The sequence below is a fragment of the Geotrypetes seraphini genome, chromosome 8 (assembly GCF_902459505.1).
Source record: "Geotrypetes seraphini chromosome 8, aGeoSer1.1, whole genome shotgun sequence".
In the NCBI taxonomy this organism is placed as follows: domain Eukaryota; kingdom Metazoa; phylum Chordata; class Amphibia; order Gymnophiona; family Dermophiidae; genus Geotrypetes; species Geotrypetes seraphini.
In genome coordinates, this window is record NC_047091.1 from 22174273 (window position 1) to 22194664 (window position 20392).

The 20392-nt window shown below is 45.4% G+C and overlaps 1 protein-coding gene across 3 annotated transcripts in view; it reads left to right on the plus strand.

The window, feature by feature from the left end:
• KIAA0319L (KIAA0319 like) overlaps window positions 1–20392 on the plus strand; it is a 93364-nt gene that overhangs the window by 48358 nt on the left and 24614 nt on the right. For all 3 annotated transcript variants that reach the window (XM_033954131.1, XM_033954132.1, XM_033954130.1), the window contains 5 exons: window positions 12043–12130; window positions 13078–13170; window positions 14052–14184; window positions 14665–14893; window positions 15802–15925. In XM_033954131.1, the coding sequence (XP_033810022.1) occupies window positions 12043–12130; window positions 13078–13170; window positions 14052–14184; window positions 14665–14893; window positions 15802–15925 (667 nt within the window). The remainder of the gene's footprint in view (window positions 1–12042; window positions 12131–13077; window positions 13171–14051; window positions 14185–14664; window positions 14894–15801; window positions 15926–20392) is intronic.

A 20392-nucleotide genomic window follows, 5' to 3' on the forward strand; every position in this document is an offset into this window, starting at 1 on the left:
CTGTAAAAAAAAAAAAAAAAAAAATCCTGAGGTAGTGCTGGTCTGGAGGGTTGTTTCCCTTTAAGAAAACTGTATTTTATTGTATTTTTTCATCTAACCGGCACTTTTTTCTAGCTAGGTCGCGTATGGAGCAATTGTGCCCTTCTCTGGGGGAGTGGGACACAATTAGGTCCAGCCGCGAGGCACTCGCGGCCGTCCTGAACTCGGTGGTTTGGGTCGGTGAGGTGGTGGAGCTCCGTCGGCAGCGGCTGCAGGCGCCCAGAGCTCCCCGCCGATGGTGCCTCGCGAGTCGGCTGGGAGCAGTGGGGAAGCTGGTCTTCCCCAACCGCCCACGGAGGGATTCCCCGAAGGATTCCCTCTCAGCTGATTTTTTGACAGCTGATGCCGACTTGCCTGTTTTAGTGGCTGGGACTGTTCAGCCTTCTCAGCCGCTACAGGCCATGGAGGGAGCATTTTTGGTGGGAACTTCGCCATTTTCTCTGTCTGGCCCCTCCATTTTGTCTGCAACCTCAGGTGACCTTCCCCCTGTATTGCAAACACAGGGGCAGGTTTCAGCAGGGACCCCTGCTGGGGCAGGGAGTCCCTGGGGACCCCCAGGGGTTTTTTGTCCCCAATTTAATTTCTTTCTTTGTGCAGACAATTGGGGGTCCCACGTGCACCTGGGGGGTTTCGGGGGTGTTTTCAATCCGCGCCCCCTATGGCTTTGCCTCCCTCTTTTCGTTTGGCGTCCCCTCTTCCTCCTCCCTCATCCAAGCGCCCGCGGGGGGGCTTGGATTGCGAATTGGTGGTCGGAGGAGCGTGTTGGCATGGTTGAGGACCTGGCTGCTTTGGCGGGCTTCCAGGATCCTCTAGAGGGGACGCCCGCTGGCAGCGGGGCGGCGGGTTTCCCATCTTCCAGAGCAGAGGCGTCCGTGGTACGCTTTTTATTCAGAGGGATGAGCTTTTAGACCTGATGTAGCAGGTCTCTTTGGTGCTGCATTTTTTAAGTTGCGCCACCGGAGACCCCGCGTATGGGGGCCCCTCTGCTTCAGGGGGTCTGTCCTGTTTCCCGCTCTTTTCCTGTGCGTCAGGATTTTCGGGATTTTGTGTTGGCGCAGTGGCCTATGGGCGCCGTTTCGTTTGGTGTGCGCCTAGGCTCATGGGTATCCCATCCCGGAGGGGGATAGGGTTACCTTAATTTCGCAAATGGGGGACGCGGTGGTCTCGGCACTTCCTAAGCGGCATACCGTGCCTGTTATGGACGGTTCGGCTCTTAGGGTCTCTGAGGAGCGTACGTTAGAGACACTTCTTAAGTATAATTTTGATGTCTCTGCCTTGGGGGTCCCGGCAGCTATTTGTGTGGGGCTGGTGGCTCGCACCGTGTTTCGGTGGTCTGAGCATGTCCTGGATCGTGAGTCTGATGACTGGTCCTTAGTGGATCAGGAGGTGGTGAAGTTTGAGATGACTGCCTCGTTCCTCTCGGTTGTTCAAGTTTCAAGTTTAACCTTTATTTGATGAATCGCTTATAACAATATCTAAGCGATGTACAGTTTAAAAACCATCAGAATGTGGTAATACATTAAATTTACAAAAGTCACTTAAAAGACAGACAGAGTTGGACGAACAGAAAGGGGTGGGAAGGAAGGGGAAAAGTTACAATTTTGTTATAAGTTAGAATTTGACATCAAAAGGAAAGCACATTGGGTAATAATGGGTTAAGATGAGATGAGAAGAATATGAGAACCTAAAATGTTTTGTTTCATAAGTCAAATGCGTCTTGAAATAAATATGTTTTTAAAATTTTCTTAAACGCGATTTTCTTTGTGACTTGGTGCTGCTAAGTCTGGGACTTTTGGTGGCCGCACGCTGTACCTTGTGGCTTCGCGCTTGGTCGGCGGTTGCCGCGTCCAAAACTGAACTTCCCAAAATTTCCCTTTCGGGGGTTGTTTTTTGTTTAGAGAGGACTTAGATCCGGTGGTACAGACTCGGACGGACTCTGAGGTGCCCCGTCTGCCTGAGGACCGTGTCCGCCCGGCATCTCGGGTTGGCATTGCCCGGGGGTGTCTGCAGGAATTTCGCAAGTTTCGCCTGGGGCATGGGACTGCTTCTTTCCAGGCTTCCGGTTTTCCCCCGGGGTCGGTTGGCTTAGCGCATGCAGTCTTTTCAGGGGGCCCGTCGGGGGGCTGGGAGTTCCCCCCCGGTTCCCCTGCTGCCCGTCCTGCGCGATGTCTCTTTGCCAGCGCCCCCTTTGGTTCCCGTGGGTGCCCGGCTTCGCAACTTGTTTCCCAAGTGGGCCAAGATCACATCCGATCAGTGGGTCCTGGTGGTGGTGCGGGACGGTTATGTACTTGAGTTTTGCCCGCTCTCTGCCGGATCATATCTAGCCTTTCCATGTCAGGTGGCATGGGAGACGCTAGCCTTTCGCCAGACCCTTCAGCGCTTGCTAGATCTCAAAGCAGTTGTCCAGTGTCCCCTCAGGAGTGCGGTATCGGCTGGTACGCCATTTCCTTTATGGGGCCCTAAAGGGAGGGGACCTTTCGGCCCATCCTTGGTTTAAACTGAGGTCAACAGGTCTCTCAGAATTCCCTTTTATTCGCATGGACACACTGCAGTCTGTCCTTCTGGCGGTTCAGCCGGGGGAGTTCCTGACTTCTCTCGCTCTGGCGGAGGCCTACTTGCCTGTTTCCATTCGGGCCTCTCCTCAGCTCTTTCTTTGCTTTGCGATATTGGGTCTGCACTATCAGTTCTGTGTGCTTCCCTTGGCCCTGGCCACGACTCCCCGGACGTTCGCCAAGTTGATGGTGGTCGTCACGGCGGTATTGCAGTCAGAGGGCATTCTGGTGCACCCCTTCTGGGATGACTGGTTGTTTCGGGCGAAGTCGTTGCAGGAGAGCGCCCGAGTTACGGCTCGGGTGGTTGAGTTTCTCCGGTCTCTGGGCTGGGTGGTCAATCTTTCCAAGAGTCGGTTGGTCCCCGCTCAGCATCTGGAGTACCTTGGAGTTCTGTTCGACACCTCCTTGGGGAAGGTCTTCCTTCCAGAGGCCCGGGTAAGCAAATTGCAATCTCAGATTCGCCTTCTTTTGGCGTCCCGGTGTCCTCGGGCGCAGGATTTCCTCCAAGTCTTGGGGTCGATGGCAGCGTTCCTGGATGTTGTGAGGTGGGCGTGGGCCCACATGTCTCTTCAGTATGCTCTGCTCCGTAGATGGTCACCCCAGAGGCTCAGTTTGGAGGTCCCTGTCCCTCTGTGAGGCTTGGCGCGCTGCAGTCTTCTTTGGTGGCTCCAGACCTCTCATCTGGTCCAGAGGATGAGTCTGGATCTATCGCAGTGGACAGTGCTTCTCACGGATGCCAGTCTCCTCGGTTGGGGGGGCTCGGTGTCTAGGTCACTCAGCTCAGGGCACCTGGTCCATGGAGGAGGTGTCCTGGTCAATCAACATGTTGGAGACCAGAGCCGTCCCTCTGGCGCTGTTAGCCTTCCACTCCCTCTTGATGGGCAAGTCGGTCAGAGTCCGGTCTGACAATGCCACAGCGGTGGCTTATGTCAATCGTTGAGGCACCAAGAGCGCTCAGGTGGCGGAGGAGGCGGCTCGGCTCATGCTTTGGGGCGGAGTCACGCCTTCTGGACCTCTCGGCCTCTCACATGGCCGGGGTGGAGAATGTTCAGGCGAACTTCCTCAGTCACATCTTAGATCACAGAGAGTGGTGTCTCAGCCCTGTGGCTTTTTAGTTGATAATGCAGGCTTGGGGTCAGTCCCTGATGGACCTGACGGCCACGAGTGGCAATGCCGAGGTGTTCCGCTTCTTCAGTCGTCGCAGGGATGGACTGGCCGAGGGTCTGGATGCTCTGGTTCAACCATGGCCAACAGAGGGGCTGTTGTGCATGTTCCCTCCGTGGCCATTAGTGGGCAGAGTTCTTCTCCGCATTGTTCGCCATCTGGGTCTGGTGGTTCTGGTGGCTCCAGATTGGCCTCGACATCCATGATATGCAGATCTGGTGACACTCTGGTGGCGGATCCTCTTCCTCTGCCTTCCTTGGACGACCTTCTGACGCAGGGTCCCATTCCCATGTTCGACCCGTCTCCCTTCTGTCTTACGGCTTGGCTTTTGAAAGGGGTCGCCTTGGTAAGAAGAGGTATTCAGATAGGGTGATTTCTACATGCTTGGGGTCCTGGAGGCTTTCTACCTCTCAGGCTTCTGTGTGGATTTGGCACTTCTTTGAGGGGTGGTGCCAGGTGCGGGGAGTGGTCTCTCTTCGCGTTTCTGTGCCTAACATCCTAGAGTTCTTGCAAGATGGCCTGGATAGAGGCCTGGCTTCGGCTTCTCTCCGGGTTCAGCTTGTGGCCTTGTCAGCCTTTCGGGGGTTTGGGACGGGTCAGCGTTTGACAGCCATTCCTGATGTGATTCGCTTTTTGCGGGCGGCCAAGGTGCTCAGGCCTCCCATGCGGTCCTCTATTCCCTCTTGGAATCTCAGTCTGGTTCTCTATTCTGATGCACCCGCCCTTCGAACCACTGGGCGGCTGCTCTTTGAAGGACCTTCCTCTGAAGACGGTCTTTTTGGTGGACTTTCTTCCGCTAGGCGTGTTTCTGAGCTACAGGTTTTCTCTTGTAGGGCTCCCTTCTTGGAGTTTTCTAGGGAGCAGGTTGTCTTGAGGACTGTTCCTTCCTTTTCTGCCAAAAGTAGTTTTTCCTTTTCATGTCAATCAATCTGTGGTCCTCCCGGTCTTGGGTAGTTGGGAGGGCTCTTCTGAGCAAAGACAGCTGAGCAAGTTATAAGAACATAAGAACATAAGATGCGCCATCTCCGGATCAGACCTTCGGTCCATCAAGTCCGGCGATCCGCACACGCGGAGGCCCTGCTAGGTATTCACCTGGCTTATTTTATAGCCAACCATATCTTTATATGCCTATCTCAAGGAGATATGCATCTAGTTTGCTTTTGAAACCTAGGACTGTCGATTCCGCAATAATCTCCCCTGGGAGAGTATTCCAGATGTCAACCACTCTCTGTGTGAAGCAGAACTTCCTGACATTAGTCCTGAACTTGCCCCCCCTTAGCTTCATTTCATGTCCTCTTGTCCGTGTCAAATTGGACATTGTAAATAATCTTCTCTGCTCTATTTTGTCAATTCCTTTCAGTATTTTGAAGGTCTCGATCATATCCCCACGCAGTCTCCTTTTCTCAAGGGAGAACAATCCCAGTGTTTTAAGTCGATCCTCATATTCCAGTTTCTCCATACCCTTCACTAGTTTAGTTGCTCGTCTCTGCACCCTCTCCAGCAGTTTTATATCCTTCTTTAGGTAGGGAGACCAATGTTGGACGCAGTATTCCAAGTGGGGTCTGACCATTGCCCTATAAAGCGGCATTATAACTTTCTCCGATCTACTCGAGATTCCTTTCTTTATCATGCCCAACATTCTATTTGCCTTATTTGCCGCTGCCACGCATTGTGCCGACGGCTTCAGGGTCCTATCTATCAGTACACCCAGATCTCTTTCTTGTTCACTTTTCCCCAGAGTTGCACCTGACATTCTGTACTCGTATTCCTTATTTTTACTGCCTAAATGCATTACCTTGCATTTCTCCACGTTGAACTTCATCTGCCATTTCTCCGCCCATTTTTCTAACCGACACAGATCGCTCTGGAGTTCCTCACTGTCCTCCTGCGATCTGATTGCCCGGCAGAGTTTTGTGTCGTCTGCAAACTTGATGATCTCACTGGATGTTCCGTTTTCCAGGTCATTGATATAAATATTAAAAAGGATCGGCCCAAGTACCGAGCCCTGGGGCACACCACTAGTCACTCTCTCCCAGTCGGAGAACTTCCCATTTATGCCCACTCTCTGCTTTCGGTTTTCCAGCCATTTGCCTATCCATCTTTGTATATCTCCCTCTATGCCATGGCTTTGTAGCTTCCTGAGAAGTCTTTCGTGTGGAACTTTGTCAAATGCTTTCTGGAAGTCCAAGTATATTATGTCCACCGGCTTTCCACTATCAATTTGCTCGTTCACGGTCTCAAAGAATTGGAGTAAATTCGTCAGACACGATTTCCCTTTCCTGAATCCATGTTGACTGGGTTTCATCAAGTCGTGTGTGTCCAAGTGCTGAACTATGCTATCCTTGATCAGTGATTCAATCATCTTGCCGGGGACAGACGTAAGACTCACAGGTCTATAGTTGCCCGGTTCTCCTCTCGATCCTTTTTTGAAAATTGGCGTGACGTTCGCTTTCCTCCAGTCGTCTGGTATCTGACCAGTTCTGATTGACAGGTTTGCAAGTTTTTGCAATAACTCTCCAATTTCAATCTTCAATTCCTTCAAGACTCTCGGGTGAATTTCATCCGGTCCAGGTGATTTGTCACTTTTAAGTTTGTCGATCTGATAGTATATCTGGGCTAAGTCCACTTCAACTGTGGTGAGGCTGTCTTCTATTTCTCCTGCAAACACTTTCTCCGCTTCAGGTATTGTTGAGGTGTCCTCCTTCGTAAAAACGGACGCAAAGAAGGAATTTAGTTTGTCTGCGATTTGTTTATCTTCCTTGATGTACCCTTTTCTTCCCTTGTCGTCCAGGGGTCCCACTGCCTCTTTTGCAGGTTTTTTCCCTTTCACGTATCTAAAGAAGGGCTTGAAGTTTTTGGCCTCCCGGGCTATTTTTTCCTCATAGTCCTGTTTTGCTTCCCTCACCGCCTTGTGACATTTCTTCTGTTCATCTTTATGTTTGTTCCAGGCTTCGGTTGTCTTCGTGCATTTCCATTTTTTGAAAGAGTCCTTCTTTACCTTTATGGCTTCCTTCACCTGTATGGTAAGCCATGCCGGTTCTCTTTTGCCTTTAGTTCTCCGATCTTTGGAAATCCTCGGAATGTAGAGATCTTGTGCTTCTGCAATAGTATTTTTCAATAGGCACCATGCCTGATCTACTGTTTCAAGTTTGTCCACCATCTTCTCGAGTCGTTTTGTTACCATGGCTCTCATGCAATCGTATTTACCCTTTTTAAAGTTTAAGGTGGTGGTTAAGGTTTTGACATGTTTCCCTTTCCCGATGTCAAGTTTAAAGTTGATTACATTGTGATCACTCGTTCCCAGTGGAACCATGACTTCTACTTCTGTTATCGGTCCAGTGAGACCATTTAGGACCAAGTCCAAGGTGGCGTCGCCTCTTGTCGGCTCTTTTACCATTTGCTCCAGGAAGCAATCCCCTAGCACCTCCAGGAACTTGGCCTCCTTGCCGCAGTTGGAGGCTCCTAGTTTCCAGTCTATTCCTGGGAAATTGAAGTCTCCCAATATAACTACATTGCCTGTCTTGCATACTTGTTTGATTTCCTCCATCATTTCTGAGTCAGTGACTTCCGCCTGTCCTGGGGGACGATAGTAAAGGCCAATTTTTATATCTGCGCCATTGCGACCAGGAATTTTGATCCAGAGGGACTCCAGCTTCTCTTTCCTGTCTGTTGTACTCATTCCAACAGAATCTATTTCTTCCTTAACATATAGGGCAATACCTCCACCTTTCTGCCCTTCTCGATCTCTTCTATATAGTTTGTATCCCTGTAGTACTGTGTCCCATTTGTTTTCTTCATTCCACCATGTTTCTGTTATGCCAATGATATCCATGTTCTCATGTCTTGCTATCGTCTCTAGTTCTCCCATTTTGTTTCCTAGACTTCTAGCATTTGTATACATACATCTAAGTTCCCTTCGTGTTACCTTTTTGGACCTTCTACTCTTGGCTGTCCTTACAGTTTCATTTACGGTATCCTTTACTGCTCCTGTGTTATCTCCCATGTTTGCTGTGTGGTCATCCCCTCCTGTGTCTGAGTTGTCCTTTCCTGCTTGTTCTCCTTTGTTGGCTGTGAGGTCGACCTCTCTTGTGTATGAGTAGTGGTCCTTTGTTCCTACGTCGGGGCATCCTGTTGTCCGTGCCATCGACCGGTTGTCGACTGTCGGCTTTCCCCTGTCCTTCAGTTGGATGTTGGTCGGGTCCTTCGCTCTTATGTGCAACGGACCCAGGAGATCAGGAAATAAAATCATCTCTTTGTCCTTCTGACTGGTCCTCTTAGGGGGGCTGGCGCTTCTAGGGCTACTATTGCATGCTAGATCAAGGAGACTATTGCTTCCGCTTCTCTTCTGGGGCAGCAGCCCGTTCCGGAGTTTCTCAAAGCTCGGGGTCAGGCGGCTTCTTGGGCTGAGTCGTCGCTCGTGCCTCCAGTGGACATTTGTAAGGCTGCGGTTTGGTCTTCCTTGTATTCCTTTGTCAGACTCTTTCGGGTAGATGTTCTGGCGCGTCAGGACGCGGTGTTCGGTGTGTGTGTTCTGGTGTCGGCCCTTCGGGGGTCCCGCCCGTGTGAGGGACTGCTTTGGTACGTCCCATTCGTAAAGATTAACCTCTACTGGTCTGGAGAGTGCTAAAGAAGGAGAAATTAGGTTCTTACCTGCTAATTTACTTTCTTTTAGCTTCTCCAGACCAGTAGAGGTCCCCACCCTGTCTGTTGTTGTTGTTCTTGGGGCTGTTTCGTGGGCAGTTTTTGTTTTTTGCTGCGGGTTCTAGTATTTTTCTAGGGCCGGGGAGAATTAAAGAACAGCGGCTGTGGCTCGGCTGGCTTAGCTGGCGAGCTGTGGGGACATTTTCCTTCTGGTATTTCTCCTCTGCATTTTCCAACAGCATTTGGGTATGATCGAGACCTTCAAAATACTGAAAGGAATCGACAAAATAGAGCAGAGAAGATTATTTACATTGTCCAATTTGACACGGACTAGAGGACATGTAATGAAGCTAAGGGGGGACAGGTTCAGGACTAATGTCAGGAAGTTCTGCTTCACTCAGAGAGTGGTTGACACCTGGAATGCCCTCCCAGACGAGATTATTGCGGAATCGACCGTCCTAGGCTTCAAGAGCAAACTAGATGCATATCTCCTTAAGAGAGGCATATAAGGATATGGTGGACTATAAATTACGCCAGGTGTACACCTGGCAGGGCCTCCGCGTGTGCGGATCGCCGGACTTGATGGACCGAAGGTCTGATCCGGAGATGGCAGTTCTTATGTTCTTATTTGTTACTCCTGTTCGGAGTATTGTTTTCTTTCTGTTTTCCAGTTCTTAGTTCTGCTTGGCTATTCGGCAGACTGATGTAAATAGAGAAGGGAGTATATTATATACTGTCCCACAGTTTTGTTTTCAGTCTCCACCTGCTGGTCATGATTGGATATATACCCATTCGTAAAGATTAACCTCTACTGGTCTGGAGAAGCTAAAAGAAAGTAAATTAGCAGGTAAGAACCTAATTTCTCCTTACATTCCAAAATTGTGCTCCATAGTTCGATCATCGGCCAAAAACCTGAATCTATATTAATTATTTTTTTATTTTATATTTTTTGGATTTTTTCCTCTTTCTATCATTCTTTAATATTCAATTACTTAGTGTTCACTTAAGACTTTGTTTAAGGATTTGTACAGTAGGCCACCCCAACGGTTTGAAAAGAACTAACAGATGATTACTTATCTTTGTCAATTTCTTTTCTCATATGTGCCATCTACTAAACAGCCGGAACCATAACCGGAGCCAACGTGGCCAGCATTTCGTGGAACATAATTTAATCCGCTGCTTTAGGGCCAGTAGTTAGGCAGAGTGATTTCTACAAGTTAAAAAACATACAGTGACTATTCATATAAAACATTAATAAAAGCCAAACAGAATGTTACTTACATCCCTATTTTGTTGTCAGTAGTTTTCAGACGCCAGCAAGATGGCCGCGGCGTGTGACTTATACACTCCAATGGTTACGTACCATCGTAACTCCTCCCCTTTTATCCTATTAGTCGGGATTAAAGGTTCTTAAATTAATACAATAAAATTTCTCAATAGAAATGTTGCCATTCTGTATTTTTATTAAGACCTTTTGGATTGAGTATATCTAGTCGATGAATCCACCTTTGTTCATGTTAAGCTAAGTATCTCCAGTGACATAGCCAGAGGGCTAATTTTTTGTAGACCTGAGCCCCAAATTTTCTTTCCACACCTGCCCTCCCCCTGCTAACTCAAAATACTAATACCTGAGCTGGCAGGAATTCCTGAACCCTGCCACTTGAAAACCCCTTTAAAGCAAAGCAGCCAATGGCAGTGTCTCCAAACCGCTACCGTCAGTGCCCCAAGCATACTCAGTTTTTGAGCATGCATGAAAAATGAGCAGTTAGCTCTTAGCAGGGTTTGGATAATTTTCTAAATGAGAAGTCCATAGCTCATTATTGAGATGGCTTGGGGAAATCCACTGCTTATTCCTAGGAGAAGCAGCATAAAATCTATTGTACTGCTTGGGATCTAGCTAGGTACTTAGGACCTGGGTTGGCCACTGTTGGAAACAGGATACTGGGCTTGATGGACCTTTGGTCTGTCCCAATATGGCAGCCAAGTATAAGACAATCAAGCCATTGTGACATCACTGGTGAAGCTGGCTCTTAGGCATTAGTGGAATGAGGCATTATGACATCACAATCTCAGGTCTGGAATGTTGCTACTCTTTGGGTTTCTGCCTTTACTTGGGATCTGGGTTGGCCACTGTTGGAAACAGGATACTGGTCTTGATGGACCTTGGTCTGTCCTAGTATGGCAATTCTTATGTTCTTATATTTTTATGTGAGCCAAGTGTAGAACAATCAAACCATTGTGACATCACTAATGAGGTTGGCTCGTAGGCATTGGTGGAATGAGGCTTTATGACATCACAATCTCAGCTCTGGAATGTTGCTACTATCTGGGTTTCTATCAAGTACTTGGAGGTTAAAATGTACGGTGTCAGCATCTATGAGACAAACTTGGTTTTTTCTTTTACATAGAGCTTTATGGACCCCTACACGTTTACATAGAATTGATAGCTCTAAATCTAATAGATGCTGGCACTGTCATATTGAAATTGGGACATTAGACCATCTTCTATTCTTTTGTCCATTCATCTTAACATTCTGGAAATCAATTTGGCCTCAAATTAATAGGATGTTAGAAAACCCAGTAGCCTTGACATATGATACTATATTATTTGGAACAACAATGAGAACAAATAGTCAAATAACATCAAATAATAACAAATTATTGTTCATTTTAACTGGAATAGCAATACAACAAATCACATTGAATTGGAAAAATCATGACAGATTAAATTACACTTTCTGGTGGAATTCTGTTTGTCACATATATAAAATGGAGCTTACCATAGCAACACAAAAAGGATATATTAATAAATTTCAAAAGATATGGAGACCATTAACAGAATTTTGTAATGAATGATTAATTTTTCCCAAAATAAAAATTGATTAGAGGGGAATGAGATGGGAATTTATTTCTGAATTACACACTATATCAATGTTGAATGAATTTACAATAAAGTTGTTTTTAAATATTATTGATTGAATGGGAGGGAGGGAGGGAAGGGGAATACTACATTCAAAGGAAATTATATAAATCTAGATTTAATGCATAATATTATAAAATTTGTATAAAATTAATTTTCTAAAAAATGTTAAACTTGAAGATGATAAGTATGTATATCAAGTGTATATATTTGAGTATCTAATAAGTTTATATGAAACACTTGTTGTAACAAAAGAAAATGAATAAAGATTATAAAACAAAACTGGGAGAGCATTTACAAAAAAAAAAAAAAAAAAAAAAAAAAAAAAGTACTTGGGACCTGGGTTGGTCACTTTTAAAAACGGGATACTGGTTTTAAGGCAAGTCTTATGAGCATCCGCTGGGGAGGAGGAAAGAGTTCTGGCCAGTAAGAGGTCTTCAGTTGCCAGAGCGTTGGTATCCCTACCAGCTACAGCAAGAGTATACTAATTTTTGGTGGGTTGATCACTGCCCACCCAGGTTAAACCATGGCTACACCACTTTGTCCAAAAGAGAGATACTTTACAGTAGAATTGCTGATTTAACCCCTTCCCACCTGCATGTCAGGGAACGTGTCCCTTCTGTCTTCCTAGGCAGTGCACAGAGGATGGAAACCAAGTGCAGATGTCTCTTGATTTTGTCACCCCCAAGGCCCACTTAACCTATTCATTTTTTGTTCTCTTTAAAGCTAACTCTTGGCCTGTATGAATTCAAAGTGATAGTTAATGGAGAAAATGCACACGGGGAGGGGTATGTGAATGTGACAGTTAATCCAGGTATGTAGAATTCTTTTGATATTTAATGGTTCAAATCAGTTTTATTAGGACACAGCAAACAAATGTACAGGAGCACATAACCAATGCAATGACTGCCCCACAAATATATCAACCGCCAACAAACATGAACCCCCCCAACATACAACATATTTGCCTATTTTAATCTTACTGTGGACTTTGTGATCGTGTTAATGTAATATTTCTACACTTGAATAACTTCTATTGCTTTCAGAAAATGAGGAATTTTTAAAATGCTCTTCCCAGTTTTTGATCTCTTAGGTTTATTGTGCAAATAGAAATTATCTTACTATTATTCCCCCCCCCCCCCCCGCTACCATTTCTTGGGCCAGATGTACTAATGGGTTCCCCATTTTGAGTCAACGTGGAAACTACTAAATATATCTATCCCCCACCCCAGTTGCCCAATGGGGAAACTCAGTGAACCAGCACTGGGAAATATTCTAAATGCTTCTGTTCCCACTCCCCAGTGAGCCAGTAACCTGGAAACTCTATCATGCTCTTATTGGTGAAGGACCTCAGGGTGCTGAGGCTGTAGCTTTTAGCCACTGCGCCAATCCCACACCCCCCCCCCTCCCCGTGAACTCTTCATGCTAATTCTGTATGATTGTCTCATGCATTTACCTCTCAGTTCTCCACATACAGCTTAATTATCTTGGTTATCATTTTTTCGTATTGCTCTTTATTGGTTTGTATTTATATCTGTACTCAAAACTTTTAATAAAATGTTGAGGGAAAAAAAAGTCTATAGCCAGGGATCTGTGGCTAATTGGCTTAAGTCCTGGTGAATTAATTTATATGTTTCTTTTGTCATTTTATTATTAATATTTTGTTAACCGCGTTGAACTTATGGTTACGATGTTATGTTATGCTTCATTGTCTTAGTGTAACTATTCTGCCTATTCTGTCCTCCTCTCCCTCTCCCCCAGAGCCTCGTGTGAACCAGCCACCAGTTGCTCTCGTGTCCCCACGATACCAGGAGATCTCCCTACCAACCACCTCCACGGTTATCGATGGCAGTCGTAAGTCTGTTCTGTTCTGTTCTGTTCTTTTTGCCGATTGTGAGGTGCCTGCAGATACTAGTTTTGGGAACAAGCTCCTAGTTCTTTAAAGAGCATTTCTTGTAATAGCAGACCTCTGCCTAAATCGTTTTTTGATTCCACTATTCACTCTGTCTGTTTACCTTGACAAGGGACAAATGTTCAAAATTAAGTCTACAAACCTATCTGCGGTTCACAGATGCCTCTTAGTAATCCTGTTGACATACCTGGAAGGGCCTCATGATATAAATCTCTTATCTTGTGGCCTCACACAGAAATTTGCATTCTTTCCCCTAAAGCAGGGGCGACCAACCTGGACCCTCACCAGGTTGGGTTTTCAGGATTTCCCAAATGAATATGTATGAGATCCATTTGCATACAGTGGAAGCAGTGCATGCAAATTCATTGGAGAAATCCTGAAATTCCGACTGGATTGCGGCCTTCGAGGACCGATATTGGACAACACTGCCCTAAAGAGACTGTTCTAGGATTCCTGGAGCCGTCAGGTTAAAAGAGTCGTTTTTGTGCTTGCCCACCTCCTGATTTAATAAATTGTGGTGATGCAAAAAAAAAAAAAAAGATTTGAAAAAGTACATTAGGCTTGTGCTGCCTTGAACCCAGGAAACACACTGCTTCCTTACACCTGTAAGAGAAGGGTGCTAATATCTAGTGCTTCGATTTGGTTCTGTTTATGTGCTTTCCTGTAGGCCATACTGCGCTCCCTTGGCCAGTTAATACTTTAGGTATGGGGGGAAAAAAATCCGAGATAATAGACTGGGGGGGGGAACACCTCTGTGCCTAGATGAAGCCACAAGCAGTGAGAAAGTCGCCCCATAACACATGTTCTTTTTTACTGCCCTCAGAAAGCACTGACGACGACAGAATTGTCACCTATCACTGGGAAGAGCTGAAAGGACCTCTCAGAGAAGAGAAGGTGTCTGCCGACACTGCCATATTGACGCTTACCAATTTGGTACCAGGCAGCTATATGTTCAGGTGAATAACAGGACAATTGAGATGGAAGATATGGTTGTTTTGGGACAGTTTCCTGTTCCTTTGGGCTTTCAACTCGGTCTCAACAGGCTTCTAGTGAGCTTCAATCCCAACTGCCTGGGAATTTCTCTCTTACATTATCTGCCCTGCCAATGTGTTATTTTATCCAGTCGTTGCAGCCACAGTCCTTTAGCCAGGAGCCAAGCACCAGGCCTCCTTCACAAGCCCTCCAAATATGGACCTTAGATTTGTCCACTGAATGCTCCTCGTTGCGTGGTAACTACAACTTCTCTCCAAGGTTTGCCAAATCTGCCTCTGCATCATCCCCTGCTCCAGTGGGCCTGACAGGCAGACTCCGTGACCTGGAAATTGAACCCCAGTCCTTCTGCCTTGACAGCAAACTGACCCCTGACCCTTTCACATTCGTACATCAACTGGACTGTAGCTTACATTTTGTCACTTTCTCCCTTCCCCTGTTTTCAGCCTGACTGTGGTGGACTCTGATGGTGCCAGTAACTCCACTACAGCAAACCTGACGGTGATCAAGGCAGTTGACTACCCTCCCATGGCCAATGCTGGCGCCAATCAGGTGATCACCCTGCCCCAGAACTCCATCGTCCTGTATGGTAACCAGAGCACCGATGACCATGGTATCATCAGCTATGAGTGGTCCCTGAGCCCCAGCAGCAAAGGGAAGGTGGTAGAGATGCAGGTACGGACAGATCTAGGAGAAATTTGTGGTGTGGTACGTTTGACATTCTACTAATGTTCTGTTCATGATTTGATGTTTGTTCCACTCAGAAGCTCAGATGCACACGTAAAGGCGTGCAATGCGATTGATATCATGTGACCAAGAAGTCTTTAAATGAGTCATTTGTCCTGAGTGTGGTGTGGGAGGGGAGGAGGCAGTGCTCAAACAGGCTGAAGGGAAGAAGAGATCAAGATATGGAAGCGGTACGTCAATATCTGAAGAAATAGGAGAGGTCAGGCATGGACACGGTGACTTGTTATGGCTCAAGGTAGACCAGTTGCTCCTCGCCGTGAGTTTACAAAGACAGAAACTGAATGGGCTTCATTCTCACAAGAAACAGATGCAAATGCACAGCTGGCACCAGGAAGGGGGTCATCTATGCCAGTGGTTCCCAACCCTGTCCTGGAGGAACACCAGGCCAATTGGGTTTTCAGGCTAGCCCTAATGAATATGCATGAAGCAAATTTGCATACCTATCACTTCCATCATATGCAAATCTCTCTCATGCTTATTCATTAGGGCTAGCCTGAAAACCCGATTGGCTGGTGTTCCTCCAGGACAGGGTTGGGAATCACTGATCTATGCATTAAAAGGGAATTCTGTAACTGGCACCTGTATTTACAAACTCCTCGTACGTGTCCGCGTACCCGAGGCGGGGTCTGACTTAACTTACAGAATATTCCTAAGTTAGGTACGTCCCTTCCACTTTTAGGTCTGTGGCTGGTGTAACTAGGGTGTATAAATGTGAGGCACAGTGCCACCGGGTTACACTTTGGGCATCCAGGCGCCATTATAGAAGCAGCCTTCACTGTGTGGCATTGAGATGCCCCACCCTAGAATTACCCCTAAATGTTTTGCTTTTCTTTCAGGGCGTGAGAACATCCATGCTGCAACTTTCAGCCATGCAGGAAGGGGATTACACTTTCCAGTTAACAGTGACCGACGCTTCAGGTCACCAGGCCACTGCAGAGGTGACTGTGATAGTGCAGCCAGGTAAGATGGAAGAAGAGGAGGGGGAGCCTTCAACCCTACTGCTTTGTCGAGGCACCGTCTCCTCTGAACTGAAAGGCGTGCGATACATCCAGGCTCTGCTTTGTGGGCAGAAAAGATGCCTTGCAACAGACCGCGCAGAAGGAGTGGGGTGGGTTTTATTGACCATGAGTCCCGTGCCCTGCACCCAGGGAGGGAACAAAATCTTTCTAAACTCCAGAGAGTTTAATTTACGCCCCTCACTCGATGTGAGCTTTGATGCGTTAAAGCAGGCGTTTTCAACCCAGTCCTTAAGCTCAACCCAGAAAAAACAAAATTCTTTGTTGCCTCCCCTCACCCGCTTGACAATAAAACCCCACTATGCATCAATAAACTCAACTACCCTATTCAGCCCACCATGAAAATACTAGGTGTTATTCTAGACCAATGCCTAACAATGAAGGAACAAGTGGATTCCCTATTCAGAAAAGGTTTCCTTACTTTCTGGAAACTCAGAACCATTAAATCATACTTCGATACGTCAACATTCAGAATCCTAGTGCAATCCCTCCCTGAGTCAGCTTGACTACTGCAACATCGCCTATCTAGCAATCTCACAAAAGAATATGAGACGTCTCCAAATAATGCAAAATGCTGCGGTCAGACTTATCTTCGGGCTGAAGAAATTCGACCACGTGACACCCTACTATCGGCAGCTGCACTGGCTACCAACGGAAGCCCAAGTAAGGTTTAAATTTGCCTGCCTCTGCTTCAAAGTACTATACGGCCTGACCCCCAAATACATAACGGACCTTTTTGCATTTTCTAATAACAAACTCAAGAGAAACACACCCCCAAAACTCATTTCCCCTCCAGTTAGAGACTGCAAAATGAAAAAACACCACAAACACCTTCTCTCTCACCAAGCAAAGACCTAGACCAACTGCTTTCGCCCACTACATACGGGGAATTCAGGAAACGCCTAAAAACATACCTGTTCCAGAAATACCTAAACAATTGACCCGCTCTCCCTCTCCCTCCCCCCTCCCTATTCCACCTGAACTTACAGCACTGTTATAAATATAATCTGTTATCTTCATCTTATCGTAACTTTACGTTGCTATTTATCCTCAACAGGTCCTGTCGGACATTACCTACTAAAATGTACATATTACATTTTCGCTCAGCAAATTGTATTTCTATACTATTGCCTCCTGAGGTCTCTGATCTCTGTATTTCCTTTGAATATCTACTTATTGTATTTCGCTGAATGTCCAGCACTCTTGATTATAAACCGCCTAGAAGTCGCAAGGTTGTGGCGGTATAGAAGAATAAAGTTATTATTATTAAGAGACGCCCAGCCAGTTAGCTGAGATAAATTTGCATGCGTCACCATCATTGTATTCAAATTATCTTTATGCATATTAATTGGATCAGCTGTCAAAAACCTTGTTGTCAATATTGTCAATGTACAATATGCTGTTTAGATTCAGCCCCCAACCCGCGGCCTTTTACCAGTGGTTCTAATTTGATTACTGCTAGTCTGTCTACGGGGATAGTTCCTGCTATATGGAAAAAAGCCCTAGTTTGCCCAGTTCCTACGCAAAACTCTTGTGACCTTTCTCAAGCTAAGAATTTTAGACCGATTTTCAATCTGTTTTCTCTCTCTAAATTAACTGAACATCCTTTTTTTTTTTTTTTAAATCAGTTGGCCATATTTGTTGACCAAACACACGTTCTTCACCCAAGACAATTTGACTTCTGAAAGGGTCATAGCATGGCGACCACCATCGTAGCCCTCCTGAGTGACGTGCATTCCATTTTCGAGGCAGGAAAAGATGCCCTGATTTCTCTAGATCTATCGGCAGCCTTTGATCTTATTGATCATCTGCTTTTATTATCCAGGCTGATGGACATTGGTATCTCTGGAACAGCTCTTTTCTGGTTTCATTCCTTCTTTTTGGACTGTTCCTTTTTTATTCAGATTCCATTCATCCACTTCCGTCGTTCACTCCCTCAGGATTCCCTACTGTTATCTATGCTTCTCAACATCTTCATTAGTCCTCTGTTCACACTGATTCGGGAATTTTGACATTTTGTTTCATTCCTACGCTGATGACATTCTTTTGGGTCTACCCAGTCGCTCTTATATCACTGGATTTCTCAGACTTACAGTCCTGTGCAAAAGCTATGGCCCACTGGTTTGCTCAACATATATTGCTGGTTAACGGGCTGTTCTATTTGTCTGACACTGTTCGATTCTCCGGTCTCAGTTGAATCTTTCACATATCTTGGTGGTACGTTTGACAGAACTCTCACTTTCCGTGACCAAGTCTCCAAAGTTCTCAAGTCAGGTTTTGGGGGGTTTTTTTGCATTGTTCCAACTTTGCCCTCTAAAACATCTCTCAGGTTATCAGTCGCTGCAAACACTTCCACATGCCTTTCTTTTTCCCCACCTAGATTACTGTAATGTGGTCTATGCAGAACTATCGTAAATAGAATTAAAGCACTTACAAATTTACACAATACAGCTGTGAGGTTTCTCTGTAATGCTAATTGTTTTGACCACTGTTACCTCCCCCCCCCCCACACACTTACCACGTCTTTTGAGGACATTCCACTGGCTCCCCTGTATGTCACCGAATCCATTTTAAATTCTTATGCCTCTTTCATAAGGCCTTTCATTCTGGAATCCCCTCCTATTGTTCAAATCTCATTTCAGTCTGAACTTACATTACATTACATTACTTATTTCTCTTCCGCCTCAACCTTGCAGTTCTGGGCGGATTACAAAAGAGAAAACTGGACATTTCCAGGATAATTACAGAGAGAATTCTGGATATTTCCAGATGAAGTTACAAGAATAATGGTGCTGTATATTTCAAGCTCTTCTCCCTTGAAAAGAGGAGACTCAGAAGGGACCTGATCGAAACATTCAAGATATTGAAGGGAATTGACTTAGTAGAGAAAGAGAGATTGTTCACCCTCTCCAAGGTAGAGAGAACAAGAGGGCAACTCTCTAAAGTTAAAAGGGGATAGATTCCCTACAAATGTAAGAAAGTTCTTCTTCACCCAGAGAGTGGTAGAAAACTGGATCGCTCTTCCGGAGGCTGTTATAGGGGAATTTTTCAACTAAATAGTTCTTTAATCACCAATCCTTAGTTCATAGTGTTGAGTTCTTAATATTAAATTCACACACCGAAGTTCCTCAGTATGGCACACTGAAGCTAAAGAGTGAATAAGCTAGTGTGGTAGCCGTCCTCACCGGAGCTTTAAAATCGGTGCTGATTCTTTTAATATTTTAGATATAAATCTTTTTAACTTTTCATTATTTAAAGTGCCAGTGCTTATTCATAAAAATTAATAAATTGATTTAAAGTGAGACTTAGCTTAAAAACATTACTTCCTCATTCCCTTCCAACGCGCTTCATTCTTCCTCAGGGTCGGGGATGATAAAGATGCTGCAAAGAAACAATTACCATTAATTCCACGCAGCTATCTAAGCCTCCTTTAACAAAATATTTGTATATTGGCTTACCAGAAACATTTAAGCTTTTTTTTTTTTTTTTATCTTTATTCATTTTATACTCAACAACAAGTGTACATAATCATTTTCACAATTAAAATATCACATCGCTTGAATTTCTACAACAAATCCCAAAATGAGTTGTATCCCCCTCCCATCCAACCTACCCTATATATCATGTAATATAGAATGTAATAACATATTCCACAGTAATAATACAATATCAGAATCCACCCCCCACCCAAATCAATATTGATAAAACCAAAAGGAAAAGTAACAATTATTCATTATAATAACTTATTAATGGCCCCCACACATCCTTAAACTTATTGAAATATCCTTAATGTTTAAGCTTTTAGCGTTTAATTTATTCCATAACTAATATGGCCGCGGCATTCTTAACCATGCTAAAGAAGAACACACCTCGTGACCTACAAGGAGCCCATCCACCAATCAGGGCCTGAGTAGACTGTTCACAATTCTAAGTATCCGCTCACAGACAGAGGCATTATGCAGCTAACGTCATCCACTTGCTAGTTTAATTTAAGCCCTGAGGGATCATAGTATTTAACTCAGACATCCAGCAGAGCTCTTTAATAATCAGTGTTATAGGGGAAAGCACCCTCCAAGGATTCAAGAAAAGGTTAGATAAGTTCCTGCTGAACCAGAACGTACACAGGGCACTGGTCTTTGACCTAAGGGCCGCCGCGAGAGCGGACTGCTGGGCATGATAGACCACTGGTCTGACCCAGCAGCAGCAATTCTTATGTTCTTATGAAAGTTGTTCCTTCCTTTCAATCAATTTGGAGTTCCTTTTGTATCTTATAATTTTAGTCTGTACACCACTTTGGAGAAAGGTGGTAGAGCAAGTTTTTGAATAAAGAAGAAATGAGCCTGCAGTGAAATGAGCTGTGTTGCATTGGGAGCTCAAGAACCCCACCATGGTACCTCCCCAAAAACCACAT